Raw genomic sequence first — 25115 nt, 5'->3', positions numbered from 1 at the left:
TTCATTTACATCAGGTATAACTCCCAATGCAATCCCTCCCCCATCCCCGCCCCCATGATAGGCCCTAGTGTGTGATGTTCCCCAGAAACTGATCTACTTAAAACTTCCCTCTCTAAGGCCGGGTGCGGTGGCTCACGCCTGTAATCCCAGCACTTTGGGAGGCCAAGGTGGGCGGATCATGAGGTCAGGAGATCAAGACCATCCTGGTTAACACGGTGAAACCCATCTCTACTAAGAACACAAAAAAATTTAACCAGGTGTGGTGGCAGGCACCTGTAGTCCCAGCTACTCGGTAGGCGGAGCTTGCAGTGAGCCAAGATTGCACCACTGTACTCCAGCCTGGGCGACAGAGCGAGACTCCCTCTCAAAAATAAAAAATAAAATAAAAGTAATAGAAATAGAAAAAAATTGAAAAATAAAAAACTTCCCTCTCTATCAATTTTGTTTAATTCTTTTTCTTTTTCTTTTTATAGAGACATGGTCTGGCTATGTTGCCCAGACTGGTCTCGAACTCCTTTCCTCAAACAATCCTCCTGCCTCACCCTCCCAAAATGCTAAGGTTATCCTGCCTTGGCCTCCCAAAGTGCTGGGATTACAGGCATGAGCCACCACACCTGGCCTCCATCAATTTTGGTAATCTGCTTTCCCTATAGAATTATCCATTTTATCAAGGCTTTCAAATGTATTTGCATAAAGGCCTTCAAAGTCTCTTGTAATTAATTTTTTTCTGTTTCAATTATTTCTTCTCCATTGTCATTTCATACTTTGTATATTCGTGCCTTTTCCCTTTATCTTCTTCATCATGTTAACTAATGGTTTGTCTACTTTGGTAGTATTTTTCAAAAAAAGTTACAATAATTTCAAGAATTTTTGCTACTTAATATATTTCAATTTGTTAGATTCTATCTCAAGAGATCCTGTCATTCCATGCATTCATTTATTCAAGTCAACATATGCTTGAGTCCCTACTATCTGCCAGGCATTGTGCCAAGGTCGGCACTTACAGGCACATAAATAACGGATACAAAGTGATTGCTGCTACAAGGGAGAAACTTAAAACAAAACAAAACGAAACAAAAAAGCTATTTATGCAGAGAAGGAGCAATAGGATGGAAAGCTGGGGAAATCAGGAAAAGGTCAACAAGAAAGGCAACATTTGACTGGTTCTTTATGTATGTCTGCCAATTGCAGAGGGGACAAGGGCAGAGGTGATGGAAGGGGGAAGCGTCAAAAGACATACAGTATCTTAGAGGAACAGCCAGTTGAGGGGGTAGCATGTGGGCGGAGCTGTCAGTGGCAGGTGATAATGTTGGAGAAACAGGTCAGCCCACATCACCAGCACTGAGACTAAGGCTTAATGACCTTCACCAGGCAAGTGTGAAGTTGTGAAACAGGAGAGTGAAACTGTGTGACTGGCATCTTGGAACAGAAAGAACAGCATGCAGACTGAAGAAGCCAACGAGGAGCCCAGGCAATAATTCAAGCAAGAGAAGATAAGCACCTAAATTGAAGCAGCACCAGTGAGCAAAGGACAAACTCCAGAAACAAGTCAGAGATGACTGATAGGATGTAGGCAGCAACAAAAGGAGAGGGTCCAAAAAGTCAGGCCTGAATGACTGGCTGCCTGGTGATACTTTAACCGGGATGGAGAAGACATGAAGAACAAGTACCGGGGAAAAGTCAATGGCTCAGTTTTGAGAGTCTGAGCTATTTGTAGAACACCAGAGTATAGATGTTCCACAGCCAGTTGGCAAAACACAGGTCTAGAGCCCAAGAGCTGGGGGCGGGGTGGGAGATCCATGTTTGACAGTATCTAGGTGTAAGTTTGCCAATGGGATAACTGCCATCTACCGAGCACTTACTACATGCCAGGTATTGTGCTAAGCACTTTGCTACATCCCTTATACGTATATTCTCCCTTCACATTGACCCTGCGAGGGAATATTTTTCCCAATTTACAGATGTGGAAACCAAGGTTCAGAGGAATATGCCCACAGTCTCAGGGCTGCTCAGTGACAGAACAAGGGTTTGAATTCAGTGATGACACTAACTCCTGGGCTCTACAGCATCCCAAAAGGTAAGGTGAGCTCTAAGAGTTATTTGGCAGAGAAGGAAATGGGAGAGATGATGATGCATCAAGGTTTCAGAGAAGAGGAAGCGGGCTGCGTCCTCTGATCAGGAGCAAAGCAAAACTTGAATTTGCTGAGTACTAAGACAAATCCATGGGAATGAAGTATGTGTAGGCATTGTATTAAGTGTTACAAAATAATCTAGAGATGATTTAAAAGACATAGGAGGACGTATGTAGGTTAAAAGCGAATATATGCATTTTATATAAAAGACTGCAGCATACTTGGATTCTGGTGGGACGAAGTGTGGGGGTGGGAAGAGGGAAGCTGAAGGAGTTAAATGCAGCTGCCCCACAAGTCATTCCTTCCTATGAAGTAGGCCAGCTTATCTGCTGAGGGTGAAAGGGACAGGGAGAATGAAGGAGGCCTCAGGAAAGGGTCAGAGACTTGCGGCAGACCCTGTGAGAAGCTGGAAACAACACTGACTGCTAAAGATTCCTGGCAGCACCAAGCACTCAGCTAAGACTGGAAATCATCATTTCGTAATTGAATCAATCAGCAAGGTTGTGTGATTTGCTCTAGACCTGCTCAGCAGGCCTGGGCCACGAGCAGGGGAAACCAAGGATGGGCCAATCTAGGACTGAAAATAATCAGAGGAGAGGCAGTGACCACCAGGGCAAAGGAAGTGAGCGTGGTGTTCAAAGTGCTTGAAGTGACTGACGGTAAAGTCTGGGCCAGGGAGAAGAAATTAAGAGACAGTGGATAAGCCTTAAGATGGTAGAGGACAGGAAGGAAAGGAGAACTTGATGGAATGAAAAAATAAGTTTAACGGAATGTAGGACTGTGAAAACTGGGGTTTTGAGCAGAGTAGAGTTTCAGAGTTCAAGATTTCAGGGGTGGGGAAATTCTGTAGAGTAAGTTCCAAGTGTGGCCTCGGCATGTGGCCTTGTCGAAGTGACACAGAGGGGGACAATCATTACAGTGGGGACAGTCCAGGAACTGGGAGCCTAGACTATGGATCCTGAAGTCCTGTCTAGAGAAGAGTAGAGACTAAAGGTGCTGACGCTATTTAATATTCTGCCCAGATTCATGTAACTGTATTCTTTTTACTTTTGTTTAATTTTTATTTTTTGTAGAGATGGAGTCTTGCTATGTTGCCCAGGCTAGCCTCAAACTCCTGGCCTCAAGCCATCCTCCTGCCTTGGCCTCCCAAAGCACTGGGATTATAGGTGTGATAAACCACACCCAGTCTTCACATAATTTTAAAAACTAGTATGTCTTCAATTAAATCACTGATGAAAACAATTTAATTGAAGATACGCCTTTGGCATGTCATCACTGTGTCTGCGTGCTGACATGAATATGTTAAATGGCATCTAACAGAGTGACCAGAGCTTCACATGTGAGCACAGCTATTCTTATCCACAGGTGAAGGGTTACACTGCCCTTCCCTAGGTCACTGCCTCTCCCTGTAGGTCCTGTCTTGGGAGCCAACCACTAAACTGAGTGTCTGTCTCCCTTTGACCTGAAGATATCTGTCCAAGGGGAAGGCAAGACTTTGTTCCAGCTATAAATGCCCATCACTGACTCTGAAGAAACTGATTTGAGGACAAAGTAGACACTTGTGAGGGCCAGCCATGCCATCCACTTGTCCCACAAAGATTCTTATCTTCAAAGAGGCCTGTGGGGCAAGCCTGGACCCTGAATGGTTCTGCTACTTAGTTTGAACAATATATTACAGCGTCTCCTTCTGCAGCAGGTGAAATACCATATACCCTCTGTAAGAGGCTGTTTATTCTCTGGGAGTTGGATTAGAAGTTTCTCCTCCTCCTCCCCTTTGCCCTCCTTCTCTTCTACTTCTTCTTGCCTCATAGCCTTTTTTTAAACATCCCTAGTTCTTGGTCTGTTTCCAACAACAGACCATGAGAGACAGAAGGACCATGATCAAATTCCAACCAGGCCCAGAGGAAAGGGTATGGTGATTTACCAAACAGAAACTAGAACGGTGGTTGCCAGGGGTTAGAGGAAGGGAAGAATGGGAAATTAGTGTTCAGTGGATACAGGGTTTCAGTTTTGCAAGGTAAAATGAGTTCTGTGAATGGATGGTAGCACAACCGTATGAATCTACTTAATGCCATTGAATTCTACATATAAAAATGGTTAAGATGGTAAATTGTATGTTATCTATATTTTACTACAATTTTTTTTAAAAAAAACAGTAATTCCTGGAATTCATCTAGCCATTAAAAATAATGATTGTTCAGACTTGGTAGCAACATGAACAAAAAGGCTTATGATAGTGTGAAGTTTTATTACAGCGGGGCAAATAATACTACATATAATTGTAATTACTTAAAATAAATCTATAGAAATAGTGGGAAGACTGGCAGGAAATACATCAAAGTGCTAAAGAAGGATCTGTCAGGTGGTACATGCTTCCCCCAGCCTCCCTTTTCTATATTTTAAAAAGTTTTATATGGGTAAAACTTTTATAATAAAAAATTGTTTCTACTATTTAAAAATGTTTAAAACAAAGCAGATTCCTTCCTGGCCATAGAGGTTTTGTCACATAGCTTCATGTCCCTAGTAGACACTGAGGAAATTTATACTGAAGAGTTATTGGTTTTTCATTTTTTTTAACATTTTATGTCATTTATTAATGCAGTATACATTAGATCTAAAATCTGCAGTTTCTAAGCACACCATGTTCAGATCTTTCAGATCCTTCTGCAGTTTTAGGTTATTTCTACAGAGGTACCTTTAAATGAATGAATAACACATTCTATAATTCCTGAAAATATAGTACAGAGTGAAATGACTTAAATATAATTTAGGCACATATTGATCATGAAAATAGGTTATCTCTCAATACAATACTTCTCTGTCTTGGTAAAAATAAGAAAAAGAAAATAATTCATTTCTGAAGTTGCTTTCCTTCACTTGTAAGGGTCTGATCTCCTCCCACTATGCACATGTACCCTTTACTGTGAAGGAAAGCTTTGCATATGTAGATATAGAAGAATGAGTTACGTCAATACTAAAGATATGTCATTCTCCCAAAGGAGACACAGGTGGTTTTCAAGGATTCCTTGCCTCATGTTGATGAGTCTGTAGAATTCAGAACCCATTCGGACACAGATAATATCCCTTCTCTTGGGGTAGAAATAAGGACACCAGGTCACTAGTAGGGAGGTACAGGCCCTTCTGCTGCTGCTGCAGAGAGATAATGACTGAAGAAAATTGGGCTAAAATTTGTTTAAAAATATATATATATATACACACACACACACACACGTAAAATAATCACAGGTGCTGACTGATTGGTATTACATCTTAGAGCAGCCAAATGCCTTTATTTTTACTTTACATATATTTTTTGGTGGCTGTAATCAAATGTGTGTTTAAAATTCCTCATTCGGCCGGGCGCGGTGGCTCAAGCCTATAATCCCAGCACTTTGGGAGGCCGAGACGGGCGGATCACGAGGTCAGGAGATCGAGACCATCCTGGCTAACACAGTGAAACCCCGTCTCTACTAAAAAAAAATACAAAAAACTAGCCGGGCGAGGTGGCGGCGCCTGTAGTCCCAGCTACTCGGGAGGCTGAGGCAGGAGAATGGCGTAGACCCGGGAGGCGGAGCTTGCAGTGAGCTGAGATCCGGCCACTGCACTCCAGCCTGGGTGACAGAGCGAGACTCCGTCTCCAAAAAAAAAAAAAAAAAAAAAAAAAATTCCTCATTCCTGGGCTGGGCACAGTGGCTCACACCTGTAATCTCAGCACTTTGGGAGGCCAAGGCGGGCGGATCACAAGGTCAGGAGATTGAGACCATCCTGGCTAACATGGTGAAACCCCGTCTCTACTAAAAATGCACAAAATTAGCTGGCCATGGTGGCGGGCACCTGTAGTCCCAGCTACTCGGGAGGCTGAGGCAGGAGAATGGCGTGAACCCGGGAGGCAGAGCTTGCAGTGAGCCAAGATCGCGCCACTGCACTCCAGCCTGGGCGACAGAGTGAGACTCCGTCTCAAAAAAAAAAAAAAAAATTCTCATTCCCCACTGTAGGGTTCTAACTGCAATTATATTACATTGCCTTTTAGCAGACAACTCTACCATATTCATTCATATAAGCTTTGATTGCAGTAGCTCTGGATTTAGTATTTATTTCTAAGCTGGCCCTATGTAAGCTATTTGGTATTTGAATTAAATGAATATTAATGATGCACCTTGGTTTTTTGGTTTTGAAGTATCTTCCTATGCTTGTGATGATTGTGTCAGAAAACTAGGCTAATAGTGTAAATAGATAGAATTGCTTGGTCTGGTGTTGAGTGGAACTTGCCTAGAATGAAATTCTGAGAAATTCTCATTTATAAGTGTTGTAGTGATAGGTAAGTTCTTCCTCCATTCGGAGTTCCACTGTATCTTTGGAATGACAGTGATGCACAACGATGTCTTTCTTTCCACTCTGTGTCAATCAGTAAGAATTGGATATTACTTTAATTTAGCTATTGTTTTCCCCTAAAAAGTAAACCTTATGAAAATGAACCTGAAAAGAGTCTTAGGGAATCCGATCTCACCATATTCATATGTTGTGACAGGTATTTAAAGAGGGGAGGCATCACTAAAGCTATTTATGAACCTGAACAACCTTTTCCACGTTTTCATAAAGTTTTAACAATTTAAATATCAATACTGCATCTAGATATTCAATAAATATAATTGCATATGTTGTGCTTTCCATAAATTAAAATCCTCAAATGCATCTCAAACCAAGATGGTATTTCCACATCATGCCTATTTAAAAACAAATAGATGCTATTCCTGGTCATAAAGCCAGGTAAACCCCTCTACCCCATTCAAAAGGCAGAAATATCTATTTTCCTTACATCTATTAAATGAGTGCTTTTCTGTTAAAAATCAGAATATGAAAAAAAGTCAGTTTTTCCCTTATGCGCCGCTGAGAACAAGCATAATCCTCTAAACATTTTTTTTTTTTTAATTTCCTTACAGTGTTATTTCTTCTAGACAACTGAGTGGGTGGAGAAAGAAAAGTGATAAGGAAAACACTTTCATCTTGTACATCTTCCTCCAGTCCCTAAAATTCTCATCTGACACTTTGTGACATGTGTAGTAGTATCAGCATCTCTTCAAATATAGCTCCCTTCAGCTTGGACCCTCTCAGGTTGGCTTCTTGAAGATCACACCCAGACAGATCACAGTTCTCTAAATCAGTTCCTGCCAGAGTTGCTCCTCTGAGGTTACAGTTCTTCACTTTGCATTTTTTAATGTAGCCCTCTCAGGTTAATTCCTGTCATCTGACTTCCCTCCATATCCATACCTTTCAGATTAGCACCTTCTAAATTGGCTTTAAGACCGGAAGGATCCTCAAAATTACACAGTTTCAGGGATGCTCCTTTTGCATTAGAACAGAGCATCTTGATTCCCTAGAGATTTGCACAATCTAGCACTGATCCAGAGAGATCAACTCGTTCAAGATTTGCACAGCAAAGATTTGTACGTGCAAGATTACAGCGGCTTAAATTGGCCATTTTGAAGTTAATGTATCGAAGGTCCAAACGAGAAAGATCAGCACCACTGAAGTTCAAACCCTGGCATCGCAGTTCTGACTTGGTTGGAGTTGCTAGCAGAAATCGGACAAATTCCTTTCGGGATATTGGTGAATGATCCTCCAGTGGTTGAGAATTCTTTATTGCCACTTCTAGGTGTTCAATCAATGAGTCAATACCAAAAAATCTTGCTTCTTCTAACACACCCAATAAATTAATGCCATCATTTACAATGAGCTGTCCATGACGCAAGTAGTTCAAAATGGGTTCAAAGTACTCAGGACTTCGGTCAATTAAGAAAGCTCCTCTATGATCTTGCTAATTTCCCTAGACACCTTTGTCCTCAAACATGTGGGCCAGCATACCGTCAGGTTCTTTATTCACTAAAGTGCTCCGTGTAGTTGTAAAGTACCACCCTCCAACATTTAATGTCAGCCAGTGTGTGTGGAATCCTAACAATCCTTCAGGAGGCTTAGAATCTGTCTGAGGATCAATAAATGGCTCTCCTTCACAAACAAACAAAACATCATCATCCCTGATCAAAGCAATATCATCAATCAGTCTACCTTTTCCATTGTACACACTGGTGGCTTTTATGCCGAGTTTACTGCTGGCCGCAGAAAGCAAATCAGATAAAGTTCCATATACAGCAACCATCTTTCTATTCTTGGGGCTGCCGTTCAGGAACAGGGTCACCCGCCTCATTGAGCTGCCCCTGCTGGGTCCTGAGTGAGCCGCCACCCTTCCACCTGGTCCTCCTCCCACCTTTTTCTCCTCCTGCCCTTCCCCTCCCTCCACCCACTCGGATTCGCCTCCCTTCGCCACCTTCCTGCCTTTGGGGACACACCACACACACGCACTCTGCCCCAAACCCAGGGCTCGACCAGTCCTCCTTCCCACCCCGCCCCGAGGCTCCTCAGCCTGCCTGAGTTTTTCATTTATTGACATCTATTTATTGAATGCTATTTAGGTGCAGACCACTGTTACAGGTAGTGGGGATACAGGATGAACTAGAAAAAAAGATCTCTACCCTCATCAAATTACATTCCAATGGGGGAACAGAGCTTAACACTCAAATAACAAACAAAAAAATACCAGACACTGATAACGCTGTGTAGATAATTAAAATAGGTAATGTAATCAATACAGTCAGCCCTCCATACCCATAGACTCCACATCTGTGGATTCAACCAAACTCTTGAGTCAAAAATATTGTGGGAAAAAAAAGCCACAAAGTTCTGCAAAGCAAAACTTGAATGTGCTGAGTACTAAGACAAATCCATGGGAATGAAGTATGTGTAGGCATTGTATTAAGTATTATAAAATAATCTAGAGATTATTTAAAAGATATGGGAGGACATGTGTAGGTTAAAAGCAAATATATGCATTTTATATAAGAGACTTCAGCATACTTGGATTCTGGTATTTAGAGGGGTCCTCTAACCAATGCCCTGTGAATACTGAGGGATGACTGTGCTGGTATTTTTATGTTGGGAGATCAGGAAAGGCTCAAAGGACATGAGATTTGAGTTGACATCCGAATGACAAGACCAGTCTTGGGAAGATTAGGGAAGATAGGTGAGAGAACTAATGCTAAAATGCTGAGCAGATACAACTGTGCCCAGTTTGAGGAACTGAAAGAGACTATTGTGTCTGGCAAGTGCTGGGTTAGGAAGAGAGTGGTATGAGGAGACATTGCCCTTCCTTCAGGAACTTGCAGGAAAACAGCTCAGTCATCACACAGACAGCTTCTGACACCTCTCTTCTTTTGGAACAAACCACAGAGGGCTTCAAATTTACAATAGTCTACAGAGCAGAAAAAGCAGGACATTTTGTTTAAAAAGTCTCCTTTTTTCTCCTCTAGGCTACAGTTTCCTTATCTGTAATCAAAGGGATGGAATGGCAATGTTAACCTCACAGAGGAAGCAGATATTAATGCATATTCCATAGAACCAGCCCATGCCGAGAAATCCAAGTTGTTCTCCAAAATCAAGGCTTACTTATCCTTCCCAAACTCGAATTTCCCAGGTCCAATTCGCAGAAGAGAGCCATTGAGCCACTTAGGAAAATGTCCCCAGACTCGAGCAGAGATGCCCCGTGGAGCCTCTTCCACTGTGGTCAGTAGCGGTGCAACACATGGCAGACCCCGACACTGCCCAAAGATGGCTTTTTTCTGATGAGTATTTCCCATGTACCTTTTGAAAACTGTGCAGAGGAAACCAAAAGAACAAAAAATATTTTACCAAATCTTCTATAAACTTGCCTGTTTCCCACAGACAATAATCTTATCAACTGGCAGCTTGAGGGAAACGTGAACCTAACACCAAATTTCTTCTCTCTCCTTCCTCATTCTCAGACTATCAACGCTTTGGTTCTCCATTTTCAACCCACAACAATTCTATTTCTTGTAGTACTAATCTGCCTAAGAACTAAAGACTTCAGTTACTATTTTTATCATTTCTCATAGTTGAACAATGCCTGTCTTTTTACAAGAATAAATTTACATGCCAACCCCAGATGTGCTAAGAGCAACTGCGTTGTTATAAAAATGACCATTCAATATTATCCAATTACATTGACCGCAGTAATTTAGATACACCAGAATCTGATTCCAAAGATTTCATAGCAATTCTTGTGATTTTAATAAGATCTTAAATTTAATTCCTTTTATTTGAATGGCATATACATGAAAATGCAAGGCATTTTCCAGTAGAAGGGTGTCAAAAATTAAATTATGCAGTGATATCCAGTCTGAAATTACCGAAAGAGCAAAAGGCACAAGAAGTAAAAATCATTACTGTATAATAAGGAACTGAAACCTTTCCCTATTATTTTAACATTACTGAGTATTCACAAGGCAGTACTGCCTAACATAGAGGGGTGGTCAAATAAATAATCAAGTGCTATAAAATAAAATTCTTTCTCTCATTAAGGTTTAAGAGTGATTCAGAAATCTAGACTAGAAAAATGAGCTAACACATAGGGACATTATTACTCTTAAGAAATGAGATTTGCATTCTTTTAGCAAGTTATTACTATCCATTTCTTTCAAATCTTTCAAAAATTCAGCTTGAAGCACATGAGACATTCTACTCCCCTATATGACATGTAACAATTGAGGCAAACCTAATTCTTTCCTGATTTTTCAAATAAAATTCTTTCACCCTGAATGTTCTTCCCAATGTCCTTATCTCTAGTTCTAAGAAAATTCCAGCAGGGCACAGTGGCTCACACCTGTAATCCCAGCACTTTGGAAGGCCAAGGCAGGTGGATCACCTGGGGTCAGGAGTTCAAGGCCAGTCTGGCCAACATAATGAAACATAATGAAAGCCCGTCTCTACTAAAAATACAAAAAAAATCAGCCGGACGTTGTGGCAGACCCCTGTAATCCCAGCTACTCAGGAGCTGAGGTAGGAGAATCGCTTGAACCTGGGAGACAGAGGTTGCAGTGAGCCAAGATCGCACCAACGCTCTCCAGCCTGGACAACAAGAGCAAAACTTTGTCTCAAAAAGAAAAAAAAAAAAAATTTCATTAATTGGTCAAGGTCTATCTCCAGTGTTATAGTACTTCCCTTAAGAGGCAGCACAGTGTAGGCTGGGCATGGTGGCTCACACCTGTAATCCCAGCACTTTGGGAGGCCGAGGCAGGTGGATCACGAGATCAGGAACTCAAGACAAGCCTGGCCAAGATGGTGAAAGCTCGTCTCTACTAAACACACACACACACACACACACACACACACACACACACACACACACACACACACACAATCAGTGGCAGCTGCTTGTAATCCCAGCTACTCAGGAGGCTGAAGCAGGAGAATTGCTTGAACTCGGAGGGCAGAGGTTTCAGTGAGCCGAGATGGCGCCACTGCACTCCAGCCCAGGTGACAGAGTGAGACTCCGTCTCAAAAAAAAAAAAAAAAAAAAAGAGGCAGCACAGTGTAATATTTAAGGGTGTGAGCTGGAGCTCTACCTGGCTCCAGCTGGTTGGTTTCAAATGTGCCCCCTCCCAAATAAGAAGCCTTGAGGAAGACACTTATCACCTCTCTGTGGTCTGTTTCCTCTTTTCTAAGATGGGGATAATGATAATTCATATTACTTCTAAGGCTATAAGTAATAAATGAGTTAGTTTATGTAAAGCTTTTAGAACAGAATACTCAAAAAATGCTATTATTATATTTACATAGCTTTTAATGATAGTCCAATAAGGTGTAATATCTTCTTTATCTTATTCATTTGACAAAGTACTTGGTACCGCTGAGGGATAAAAAGCATTAGAACCCTGAAATAAAAGAACTGACTGCCTAGTAAACAGATCACTAACACTGTAAGTGTTTTATTTCCGCATTGTTTCTCAGAGTCTGGTACAGGACTACTTGCAACAGAAATACCTGGTGTTACTGCTAAAATGCAGTTTCCTGGACTCCATTCTGGTCCTAATAAATCAGAATCGCTTGGGAAGGGCAAGCAGGTGTTCTTAGGCATACTAAAATTTGGGAAGTACAGTATAAGAAGTACAAAGAGGATGCTTTGAAAAGATAGAGAAGGAAAAATTCTCAGTTATTCATCTTACTCTATTTTTATTAACATTATGCATATTTATCTTATTCTCAGATTAAAATAAATTCCCTAAGGTCAGGTATATAATTTACTCATCTTACTTTTTTAAGTAAATTGAATGGCCTAATTGGGCATTTGTCTAAGTAGAGATACACGAATTTAAGCATTTCACATTGTAGAAAATATTTACATGTCTATGTGTTGTATACTCCATAGCATGCTGTTGGTAATCTGCTACATGATCTTCAAAGTTTCAATAGAATTTGATGTTAACAACTTTCTTAAACTCCTTTCTATTTGTAGCTCCTGAGACATTGTCCTATTCTAACTTTCCTGCTGCCCTATAACTACTCTCTGCATTCTACCAGTTTTATTACTTATTAGCTGACAACCTTGAGCAAGTTACTTAATGTCTCTGAGCCTCAGGTTTTTCAATGATAAAATGGAAATAAAAGGAGATTAATACTTCCTGTTTATGTCTGTCATCATAATCAAATATAAAGATACTGGATGCTTTCCAAATGTTAATTCCCTTTAGGGGCTCCTTGTCTCCCTTATCACTTCATGAATGTTCCTAAGGTCCTACCTTGGATCTTTAATCTCAGCACTCTCCCTTGGCAATCTCATCTAGTCTCTTATTTCACCAATTACTTCTGGCAGGTGACCTTCAACATGTCAAAATAGAATTTTTAATTTCCCCCCTTCCAAATCAATTTTCTTCATCTAGGATATTTCCCAACTCCTTCAGATGACATTCACTCAACTAACTCATCCTTCAAGATCCAGTTTCCATGTCATTTGCTTTATAAACACAGCATTCGCCTTACCTACAGCAAGAACTGATTCTCCTTAGTCTGAACTCACAGCATCTGTTTATAGCTCTGTTTATGGACCTTATCTTATCTGTCTTGTATGATAAATGATACTACCAGTACTCCTTGAGTACAGGGTCTGGTGTTTGACTCCCTTCTCCTTCCAGTACGTAATACATTCCCTTGCATACTGCAAACATTAAATTACTACATTAAGTAATTTTAAAATTTATAGTGCATATTAGTATGATTTCTGAAAGTTCTAGATCAGCCAATTTCTATAAATAAAATCATGTAACAATGGTAGCCATAATAGAAGGCTATAAAGCAATAAATGAGTTTTAAGGCAGTCCCCGCAAAATGCAAATAGAGAAACCAAACAATTACATTAGAACGTGTGGCAGCGATTTTTCAATTTAGAAAAGCCTAAATATTGAATATTCTTCTTATTGCAAATCCCAAAGAATCCCAAGCCCCTGACTCCTGCCCTAAATATTGCATAAAATATGCAAATGTGAAGGCTGTTTCCCTGACCATGAGGAAACAATCCTAACTCAGCCTTCTTTAACTTCCGGGACTCTGCGGATTGCTGTCTAATCTGAGGCACACAGGACGGAAAGCTTCAGAAGCTCCCAACAGTCTTCAGGAAAGTGGCACAGAATTCTAAGTGCAGACTGGCAAGAAGAGGAGGATGAGGAAGAGAAAGGGGCAAACCCCCTACCTGGGAGCGGGTGCACCATTGCAGGAAGGAAATCCACTGCAGTGGCAGAAAGACTCCTGATAAAATGGAGAAAGACTCGAAAAAACATTTTCATATTGAGCAGATCCCGTGATTTCCAAATCCTCTCACACTGGCAGCTTTGAGTACTACTAAACAATGAACACGCACAGAACTGCCTGGACTGTCCCTCCCTTACTGACAGGTCGAAGTGAGGAGGAGGCTTAAGGGGCGGGGCTTATTTCCATGACAACTGTCCAAACAACCTATCTTTAATAAGCAGCTGTTTGAAATATTAAAATTAGACCACCAGTAGTGGTCTCCCCCTCCCTAAACTTTTCTTTTTCAAACCTGTTCACACACTATACTTAAGTCCGTTTATCTTGATGCACAGCATCAATTTTATTATGCCACTCTTCTCTTCTGGATAAAGTCCAAATTTAGACTGCCACTAGAGGACTCTACAATCTGGCAACAATTTACCTTTCATTCTTTTTATCTGCCTTTAAATCACTTCATCTTTCCTTTTCTTTTCTATTCATTAATTTTACAGAACATTTTCTGACAATCTAGCATGAGTGAAAGTATGCCCTCAAAATGTATATGACTTTATTAATTTAACATTTTTAGCACCAATGTATCAAATACTGTGCTACAAAGAAAGAATACCAAGAAACAAGATTGTCCCTGCTCTCCAGGAGTTTAGACCATACACTATTCCCCTTCATGAATTTTCATCCTAGCAAAGTGACTAACATACCATGATACGTTTGTTCTTCTGTGCCACTGAAGAAACTTTTCTCCTGCCTGAAATATCCCCTTTCCTTTTCAAAAATCCAATTTAAAATCTACCTCTCTGACTCCCTTACCAAAAGGTCTTCTAGTAACTTCCACAGCACTGCCACAGAGTTGCTTTTAACATTAACATATCATGTTTTCCTGGCAAAATTGTAAGTATATTTCAAGAAAGAAGTGGTTAAAATTGTCAGAAGGGAGTGTCTTAATACATCTAGCAGAGTACAAAGATGGTTTGGTATATATTTTGATTAGTAATCAATGAAAAATAACTTACAAATTTGTGAGACTTTATTGAAATAGTAAAGAGTAACATCAGAAGTGTAAATTAAAGGGCAGTGGTATTCCTACAATAGCATTTCTCCAGTTGTGAGTTTTTTTTTTTTTTTTTTTTTTTTTTTCTGAGACAGAGTCTCACTCTGTCACCCAGGCTGGAGTACAGTGGCACAATCTCGGTTCACTACAACCTCCACCTCCCAGGTTCAAGTGATTCTCCTATCTCAGCCTCCTGAGTAGCTGGGACTACAGGTGTACGCCATGATACCTGGCTACTTTTTTTTATTTTTAGTAGAGACAGGGTTTTGCCATGTTGCCCAGGCTGGTCTCAAACTCTTGACCTCAAGTTATCTGCCTGCCCCAGCCTCTCAAACTGCTGGGATTACAGGTGTGAGCCACCATGCCTGGCCAAGATAATGACTCTTGTCTATGTGGATGGTACCAAAACCATCCAAATTTGATTTTAACAATAAGCCTTCATGATTAGGCTTTCAGGCACCTTTATACTAGAAGGTATAACAATTCTGAACAGTAAACACATTGTGGCTTAAAATCAGTTCTCCAGTCTTAATCATATCAAATGAAATGATCAAATCCATTTTCTGAACCTTCAAAAGGAAGAACTAGATGTTGAACAATAGTGATACCATCAGGATATAACAAGTATATTATGAAATCTAGTCTGAAACAATCTGTTGGCCTTATTTTTCATATTAGTAATAAATGCTTAGAAAAAGAACATTTCTTAATGATGGTAAGTCAAAATCCAGACGACATGTCGTATTAACTCACAAACCTTCTGGTTGTATTTAGTTTTAAAAAAATTTCCTTTTGGCCGGGCACAGTGGCTCATGCCTGTAATATCAGCATTTCAGGAGGCTGAGGCAGGTGGGTCACCTGAGGTCAGGAGTTCAAGACCAGCCTGGCCAACACGGCAAAACCCCATCTCTACTAAAAATACAAAAATTAGCCAGGTGTGGTGGCAGGTGCCTGTAATCCCAGCTACTCAAGAGGCTGAGGCAGGACAATCGCTTGAACCTGAGAGGCAGAGGTTGTAGTGAGCCGAGATCATGCCACTGCACTTCAGCCTAGGCAACAGAGCAAGATTCTGTCTCAAAAAAAAAGAAAGAAAGAAAGAAAAAGAAAAAAGAAAGAAAGAAAAAACTGAAAAAGTTTCCTTTCTTTCCTTCTTTTTTTAGAGACAGAGTCTCACTCTGTCACCCAGGTTAGAGTGCAGTGATGCAACAATCATAGCTTGCAGTAGCTTCAGACTCCTGGGCTCAAGTCATCCTCCCACTTCAGTCTCTCAAATAGCTAGGATTAGAAATGGGAGCCACTGCGCGTGACAAAAAAAAAAAAAATCATTTCTAATAATTACTTTGTTGACCTCCAACCTATTCTGTGCCACCACCTCTATCAACCCAATAGTTTTTTCCAGTTAACCAATTTTCTTTAGCAAATATTATTTTATTTCACTTTTGTCATCTTTTCTGAGTATTCATGTCATGTGGTGTTTATGCCTTAAAATAGTAATGTAACGAAATGAGATTTTATTTTAGAGTTTAGAAGGCAGCAAGGCAAATGTGCAGTCTCCCTTAGGAATAACAATTCCCTGTAGTACTATTTGCAATTTTCGGATTGCTTATATTGGAAAAATATACATGTAATAAACTGAACCGTCTATATGATTGAATAATGGGTGCTATTGTGTTTAAAAATCTGGTTAACACAGCTATCCCGTATAGTAATATACAATACAGAAAGTTTTCAGTAAAATCATAGTAGTACTTTACATCAAAGGGATAATTTTTTTTAGCTAGATGAGTAGTATAGATCCTCCAGTCCAAATTCAATTTCTCAATTATAATAGGATTGAAGTGACCTCCCAAGGTCATCTTGTTGTTTAAGCCCATCTATTTACTTCTGGATCACTAATCTTTATCCCATACCACACTGCTGATAATGTTTCTAAATATAATTCATTAACTGCATATGTTGATGTGGTCGATGTGTAAAAAAGTCAACTCATACAAGGTTTTGGTGAGTAATTTCTGGTTTTTATTTTACTATTTTTACCACAAGAAAATAATTTTAAGCCAAGAGCTTCTATCAGTCATACATAATAACTAACAGTGAAAATAATCAAATGGAAATAGCACACGGTTACGTCATTCTATTCTAAGAAACTGGAAAAATCACCTCTAAGGTTTTCATCTTTTATAATCTTGACCACAAAAAATTTTTTCAAAATTATCTCCAAAACTATCTGATATTTAAACAAAATATTCTAAAAGAAAAAGTATGATGTTATTAAACATTATAAATTAACTGAATCCTGTTTTAGAAGTTTAAGAAACACTAAGAAGTTTAAGGAAAAAATAAAAGAATCCACATAAGATTTAAATAATTTACACTTCTATAAAATGTACTAAATATTTGACCCTCAAAAGAAAAGTGACGTAGCTCATGTTAATGTCCAGTTTAGGACATTAACACGAACATTAATATTAACATTAAGGAATTTTAAAGTTCCCTTTTAAATCTAGAAATTCAGAGTTTCCCCTTCTCTATTCAAAATATACATTTTCTTTAACAACTTCAGAGCTTTCAAAGCATAAATGTCATTCTTTCATTATAACAATAATAGATTTAAATTATCAGCTTATTTCAAGTATATATTTTATCTGTGTAATGTGTTTGCAATCACTGTAAACCTCTGTCGCAGGAACTCTCTTTTTTGTATTAGAAAGTTTTCAATAGTATTGGCTTCTTTGAAGAGTTCATCTATCTCATCAATGTAAGATGCATCTACTGCTGCTCTCTCACTAATAGGAAAAAAAGTTGTATATTAAACTAAGTAGATATAAACAACATCATTATGTTGTTCTTCATTACATTTGTTAACTATTTCATTTAAATGGCTTTATGTGCCACAGAACTTCATTAATTTACTAATACTCTTTGGAAAAAAAATTAGTCCCACAAATATTTTTGACTACTCTAAAAGGTCTCCTGACAAAACAGGAAATGTATCTAATACATTATCAACACTAATATTCAATTATATACATTATTTTTACAGCCACATAAACCACTATCCAAGTATAATGACTGTCCAGCAGTGTAAAAAAACACACACACACTTTATAAAACATGCTATCAGGCTAATAAAATATTTAAATTTGGTCTTAAAATAAATATAGGTAAAATATAAATGCAGTCATCCCTCAGTATCCATGGGATATTGGTTCCAGAATCCCCCACGGATACCAAAGGAACATCCCTCATAGATATTCAAGTCCCTTATATAAAACATCATACTATTTGCATATAACCTAAGAACATTCTGCCATATACTTTAAATTATCTCTTGATTACTTATAAGACCAATACCATGTAAATGCTATGTAAACAGTTGTTATACTGTATTGTTTGAAAAATCATGACAAGAAAAAAATGTCTGTACGTGTTCAGTACAGACACAACCATCCTTTTTCTCCCCAAATATTTTCTATGTGTGGTTGACTGAATCCACAGATTCAGAATTAATGGATGTGAAAGGCTGACTTTCTATGACATAAAAGTATTTATCTTTAACATCACTCTGTTATCATTAATTTCACCAAACATTTTTCTCAAAGAGGTATTTACATAAAATTTAAAATGTAACGTCATCTAATTACAGACCAAGATATATACAATCTAGTATTAGCTTGGCAAGAGTTAAAAAAAAAAAAAGAATATTTAGTGGAAAAGTTGACGCTATTCTCTGAAAACAACCAACTAATCTATTTTAAGGGACTGAAGTAGAATAAAATATTCCAACGTTTTAATTACTGGAGAGGTTTGCCAGCCACAGAGTTAAACTTCCCGTTACAGAGTTTCCAGAAGAAAACTAACATAAAGACCCCAGAGAATATACTATAAGTACTTGCCTTAAAAGCTTTGCATAGGTAGACAACATTAGATTAATTTCCTTGCTCACATCTGTTCAAGAAAAATCATATAAGTTATAAAATATAACAAACCCTCTGCATTATAAAACTGATGTTTAGAAATATAAACATTTTATACATCACCATTTAAATCTTTCTCCAAGGCTTCATCTTTATAAAACAGTCCAGAACTTTCAGAGAAAGATGAATCTGATTTTCCAAGAGAGGACAGCTGTGGACTATCTGGCACTGGAGACTAACAGGACAAAATAAAGAAAAGAGGTACAGTCAGTAAGATCTTCAGGACATACACTGAATTTATTAAGTATATGTTTATTTGTTTATTAAGAAAAAGCAAATAAACCATTTTTCAGAAAAAGGCAAACATGCTAGAAAGCATACGACTTAGTCATTTGAGTTTTTATTATTAAGGAAATTTACAGGCCCAAGAAACACCTTGATCAATATATTAAATTTTATTTTGGTTTTCAACTAGACTTTGCTTTTCATGTTTGTTTTTGTGACAAGTTCTCGCTCTGTCACCTACACCAGAGTGTAGTGACACAATCTTAGCTCCCTGTAGCCTCCTGGATTCAAGTGATCCTCCTGTCTCAGACTCCTGAGTAACTAGGACTACAGGCAGATTCCACCACGCCCAGTTAATTTTGTTTTGTTTTGTTTTGTTTTCAGAGACAAGGTATTGCAGTGTTGCCCAGGCTGATCTGAAACTCTTAGCCTCAAACGATACTCCTGCCTCAGCCTCCCAAAGCACTAGGATTATAGTCATGAGCCCATGCGCCCAGCCTTAAATTAGATTTTAAATGTGGTTTTAAACTCCTGTTGAAAAAGCGTCTGGTATCTTGAACCAGTAGATGTTTTCATAGCAATGAAGCTAAACTGTAATTTAGACAGTAGCCAAATGCTTGCGAAATTTTGCAAAATAATATAATCTTCAAGGGAGCAAATCATGTCCCAAATGCAACAGATCAATTGGTGGGGGCAGGACTGGTAAAGGATAGGATACTGTGCTCTTTAAAAAGACCGGTAACTATAGTACCTAGGTATCTTACTTATCATAGCAAAATAATTACATAAAATCCTATGTATCATAAAGGCACAGACTCACTTCTGTCTCTAGATCTCAAGCTATCAAAAAGAAATCTCCCAATAGTTTCTTGGAGGCCTACACTTAGTGAAAAACCAGCTGGAATCAACATACTTCCTGCTATGTTGTAGGACAATCCTAGCTCTGGGCATACGAATACATTAAATTCCACTTATCTATAGAGCTTTCTTAAAGGGAAGAAATTTGAGAAGTATGTAAAACAGAATAAAAGATTAAGGCTACACAGGCATAGAGCTTACCTCCAATTCTCTTGGCCTCTTGCAATTTCTATTGTCAGGCTTTACAAGGTGATTTGCCATCATATTCCGAAGGCACCAGCTATAAAGCTTAGAACAATGCCAGATTTAGGTACAAACTCCACGCTACAAGATCTCTGGAATCCTTCCCTTTTTCCCACTCCTACTGCTGATGTTAATTTAGACTGTCATTATCTGTCACTTTCCTAAACTCAATTTCTCCCTCCTCCAAATCATTCTATCAACTGCTATTTGGGTAATCTTTCAAAACTTTGATTACTGCATTTCTTTAACTCAAAAACTTTCATTGTTCCAGAATAAATTGAAATTCCATGATATGGCCTTCAAGGTCCTGTATTATCTGGTGCCAGCCTACTAGTTCCATCATTTTCAACTACTCCTCTCTATGTACTTAGCCAAATGAGTCTTTCTGGCAATTCTGCCTTGTTTCAGGACTGGCTCAGTTAATATTCTTCTATGTTCGGCCCGGCACAGTGGCTCATGCCTGTAATCCCAGCACTTTGGGAGGCTGAGGTGGGAAAATCACCTGAGGTTGGGAGTTCGAGACCACCGTGGCCAGCATGGTGAAACCCCATGTCTACTAAAAATTCAAACATTAGCCGGGCATGGTGGCAGGCGCCTGTAATCCCAGCTACTTGGGAAGCTGAGGGGAGAGAATTGCTTGAACCCTGGGGAGGGAGGTTGCAGTGAGCCGAGATTGTGCCACTGCACTCCAGCCTGGGCAACAGAGCAAGACTCCACCTCAAAAAAAAAAAAAAAAAAAAAAAAAAGATTCTTCTATCTTCACAAAATCTTAATGTTGAAACAGGTCTTACAGTTCATCTAATTCAATCTCATTTTTTACAAGTGAGAAAACAGGGACAGTGATGGTGGATCAAGTGACACCAGTAAGACTGAACTAGACTAGAACCGAGATCTCACTCTTCGAGCCTGAGATTATTCCCACTGTCCAACCTTACTTTAAAGTAGCTTCAAATTTTACTTTTACTTTTCCATAAATTCGGAAGGCATTTTCCCTAGAAGTCCAAATGTTGAAATCTGGAAGGGTATAGTCTCTGTCTTTGAGATAAGGGGAGCCCTATCCACTTTCAAGTTATCAACAGACTTTGTTGTTTTTGAGAAACGATGCTGACTTGGGTAACTGTAATGCATCTGTTTGATTAGTCCTATAAAATATGCATATATAGAAGACAGAAAGAGCAACAACAAATTAGAAAGATGCTTAAGTAAATTCTGTATTGTACGTCTCCATTCCTGCCAGTACCTTTATAGTATGCAAGTTTACGTGCTGTAATAATATTAATAGTATCTAGAAAATACTACACACGCACGGCAGGGCTAACTTTGCCTTGGGAGTTGGAAAATACTTAAGCCAACAGGCGGATTTTTCTCTCCTCCCTTCCACTTCTAATCCCTTTCCCCTTCACCCCCTTCTCTTCTCTCCCAAAGTAACACTGCGCACCTACGTCAAATGAAAACTTATAATCAAGTAACTGTTTCTGCAAAAATAAGTTCGTTTTTCTGTCATAGCTCAAGGCCTCAGCAGATCCAGGCCTGGTGGACTGTTTGGTCTTCGTCGTATGCCAAACACTGGCCACTGCCCCCGGCTCTGCCATCTTAGGCTTAGTGACCTGGCTGTTACTAAGCACTGTCACCCTCTGCCTCATGCAGCTGTCTCCTTCTAGTCTTCTCCCTCTTCTCAACGCCAACCTGGCCCCTCAGTCCATTTCACCTCCATATTCCTCACTTCCCGCCGCCCCTCCCCACTTCCTCCGTACTGTTGCTTCCGCCCCACTAGAGCCCCTCAGAGGAAGCTTCCATCCTCGCGCCCTTCCTCGTGTCACACTCCGTCACATTCTCACAGGCGCCCATCCCTCCAGCCCCACCCCAAGGCCAATGTACTTCGCAGTATGGGCACCTTCCTCGTCAGCGAACGCGAGGGAGTGAGGACGCTGGGCGCGGGTTGCTCAGACTTCGCGGGTGGAGGTGGAAAGCGCGCCGCACTCCCAGCAGCCCTCGCGCGAGTCACGTGACAGCCCCCCCGCCCCCGCCCCCTTCCCCACGGCAGCCTCCCAGAGCCTGGCCCCACGGAAGGCCAGCTTTTTTCCGGTTTTCTCCCGCTCTTTCCCCCCAACTTGGAATAGTCGTGAAACAAAAATCTCTCCCTGCCACCCTGTCTGTATTTCAATCAGGAAAAAAGTCGGAAACTGGTCAAGAAAGAACAAGGAAGACTTGCCAAAGCAAGGCCGGGTGTGCCCCAGCGGCTTAGAATCTCAGCAAGGGAACACAAAATCCACGGCCTCTTTTCGAGTAAAATTTACTTGGTTTGTTTGCAGATGCTCTGTTGGCAAGAAGGCTTTAATCATGTGTTCCCCTGGCCCACAAGCAAGGCTTTTAGATCCAGGGCCTCAGTTACTGCCCCTCTTCCTTTTTGGTGCAACCAAACTTTCAGAACCTCACCTTCTTAGAAAATTCTTCCCTGGGTCTGTCAATAAGTTTAGTCAATTTAATTGGCAGCAGCTATCAAAAACTATTGCATGACACACATGGCTCACAAAACTGTAGCTTTGCCTCATCAGGTTCTTTAATGTGGAGGCTTTGACCTGCAATTTCAAAGATATACATTCCAAGCTTATGCCTACTTAGTGGATGTGGAAGAAAAAAACAAAGCAAATTACCTCATAACACAAAGGTCAATAACACCCGTAAGCTCCAGGTACAAAATCTTATATCTTAGAGAACTATATTTAACACTTCCATACATTACTAATGGTATTTTTTTTTTCATTTTGCTTAATTAAATGTTAGTTATCATCAAGCCTTGGAAGTATTCTGTGTGTGTATATTTATTTGCTGTTCGTGAAGAAGCCAATTGTTTTAAATAAGTTCCTAGAAAATAAGCCCTCAATGTGTTTAATCTGAGTTGCTAATATTGTGAAATATAGGCCACGTAACTAAATACTAGATTAGATAACTATGGCGAAGTAAGGAGTCTCAAACAGTGTCCCAGAACAATAGCAATCTGTGTTGAATTTTTACCCTCTGTGGTAAAATGAAGGGAAAAGGAATGAAGTTTTAGTTTTCCTTAATTTTTATCTTTATTGTTTCAGACTCTTGAGCAGTATAAACTTTTCATCAAGTCAAATATATTCACAGTAAAGGACTGTCCTTTATTCTGATACCATGTCCTTCCTAATTTTGGGGGCACAGATGAGATAAGTTTTATGAAATAAAAAGTTTAAAAATTCTTACGTTTTTAGGGTCCTTACTTGGTAAAATGTAGAGTTGTCCACCATGTTTATCTCTTCCTCCTTATTATCATGATTGCTGTTATTATTTTTAATTGTTCATTAAATCCAAGGGTCTGGGAAATACTCATGTAATTCATCTCACAGCCTTCACATTGTATGATATCCAAACAGGTGGCTGTCCATCCTATTCTTAAAATATTTCCAGGAAAAATGATTCCACCTAATGCGTAAATGCTTTCATCAGATTAAGAGAACACCATGGACATTTTATTTCATTTTTTAAATCTTACCTCCATTGTATAAGCTAAATGTGTAGGAATAAGTGAGATTATATAGATATTATCTAGAGCTTTAAAATATTCAAAGCACTGTCATCATTATCTCATTTAATCTTTGAAAACAACTGTATGAAGTACAAAGAACACTGAGACATTTGGATTGCTCTATCTCAAAGAAAAAAGTGTTTGTCCCAAAACTTCAAAATGTGTAAATTGTACATTCTGCATCTTTACAGCTGGAGAAAATTCACTGGCAATGGAATATTTAAAATTAGAGCTTGCTTAGTGCTCTGCTTCTGATCACTACTTGATCCCACTTCGTGCTTTCATGTTAATTGGCCCAACTGGACTCTACAGTTGGAAGGTGAAAACTTACTATTTCAACTTGAGTCATGTATGTATTCTTTTCATATATTTCTTAAATGTACTATTTTTTTTTCTTCTGATAGTCACCACACCAAGCATTTCCAGTCACCCTGCCACAGACTTCCTTTGTAATCACTGCTGAAGGACATGATGTTTTTATGACTTCCTGAAATGAAAACCCTATCTTGTTTTTAAAACAAACAAGTCAACAAAAAGTAGTGTTTATGTAAGCATTTTGTTCCCTGACTCTAGGAACCCCTCTGTTTTTATACCATCTCTGTACTGGCAAAACACAAAAACAAAACGCCACCTTGCTAATTCCCTTCCTAGCAAAGTGATACAGTTTAGCACATGTTCAAGAAAAAAAATGGCTAAGAAATTTTGTTTCCACTAATTATTTTCAAGACTGTGATATTTACACTCTGCTCTTTAAAAGTTACATTTTGTAAGACTATTTTTTAACATGTTGAACATAAGCCCTAAAAATATGTATCCTTAAATTGTATTTTGAATATTTTAAGTCAGTCTTTGCTATCATTCCAGGAATAGAAAGTTTTAACACTAAAAACTGCAAGTTTGCCCTCTCATCTGAATTTTGGTATCCCTCTCCCCAAGCTTACTTTCTGTTGCAGAAAATTTAAAAATTATTAAATAAAATTCTAATGATGGTATCCATGTGGCTTGCATCTGATATAGCAGATAAAGAAGTTTTATGAAAATGGACTCCTTTTCCACTGAAAAGTAAATCTTAGTGACCTGTATCAACTATCCTTTGACACCATATTGAGGTTGGGAGGAAGGGGAAGTCCGGAATGAGGTTATAAAGTAAAAGAAAATATTTTGCAAAATGTTCCTTCTTTTAAAATGTTATGTTTTAGAAATATTTTAAGTGTTGTAACATTGTAGGAATTACCCCAATAGGACTGATTATTCCGCATTGTAAAATAAGAAAAAGTTTTGTGCTGAAGTGTGACCAGGAAGTCTGAAAATGAAGAGAGACAGATGAGAAAAGAAGATGCTTCTAATGGACTAAGGAGGTGCTTTCTTAAAGTGTTTGTGTGTGCTTCAGAAAGAGGTACAGGTTTTGGAAGGCGCAGAGGCCCAACTTT

General features: G+C 39.2%; 2 protein-coding genes, 1 long non-coding RNA gene and 1 pseudogene across 7 annotated transcripts in view; 1 reads left to right on the top strand and 3 right to left on the bottom strand.

The window, feature by feature from the left end:
• LOC105493606 (beta-carotene oxygenase 2) overlaps positions 1-13923 on the bottom strand; it is a 44343-nt gene extending 30420 nt beyond the window's left edge. For 2 of the 5 annotated variants that reach the window (XM_011761389.2, XM_011761388.2), the window contains exons 1-2: positions 13726-13922; positions 9630-9834 (exon numbers count right to left, since the gene is read on the bottom strand). In XM_011761389.2, coding sequence (XP_011759691.2) covers positions 9630-9834; positions 13726-13819 — 299 coding nt within the window. In that variant the 5' untranslated portion in view covers positions 13820-13922. Of the gene's footprint in view, positions 1-9542; positions 9835-13725 lie in introns of those variants that run through there. The other 3 variants (XM_071075574.1, XM_011761391.3, XM_071075575.1) reach the window with 3 other exon arrangements.
• On the bottom strand, positions 63-9536 carry LOC112428831 (BTB/POZ domain-containing protein KCTD9 pseudogene; annotated as a pseudogene).
• A 2808-nt stretch (positions 13924-16731) lies between the features above and the next one.
• On the bottom strand, positions 16732-21879 carry LOC105493607 (testis expressed 12). Its single transcript, XM_071075573.1, has 5 exons — positions 21578-21879; positions 20094-20180; positions 18873-18984; positions 18729-18780; positions 16732-17618 (listed from the first exon to the last, which is right to left on the bottom strand). Exons 1-5 carry the CDS (start codon positions 21776-21778, stop codon positions 17474-17476), a joined length of 597 nt encoding a protein of 198 aa, XP_070931674.1. The 5' UTR covers positions 21779-21879; the 3' UTR covers positions 16732-17473.
• An 835-nt stretch (positions 21880-22714) lies between these two features.
• On the top strand, positions 22715-25057 carry LOC139357589 (uncharacterized). The gene is made up of 3 exons (XR_011611057.1): positions 22715-22803; positions 23877-24034; positions 24928-25057. It is a non-coding gene; the product is annotated as an uncharacterized lncRNA (long non-coding RNA).
• Positions 25058-25115: the final 58 nt, after the last annotated feature.

The sequence above is a fragment of the Macaca nemestrina genome, chromosome 12 (genome assembly GCF_043159975.1).
Source record: "Macaca nemestrina isolate mMacNem1 chromosome 12, mMacNem.hap1, whole genome shotgun sequence".
In the NCBI taxonomy this organism is placed as follows: Eukaryota; Metazoa; Chordata; class Mammalia; order Primates; family Cercopithecidae; genus Macaca; species Macaca nemestrina.
This window is presented reverse-complemented; position numbering and strand designations above follow the sequence as displayed.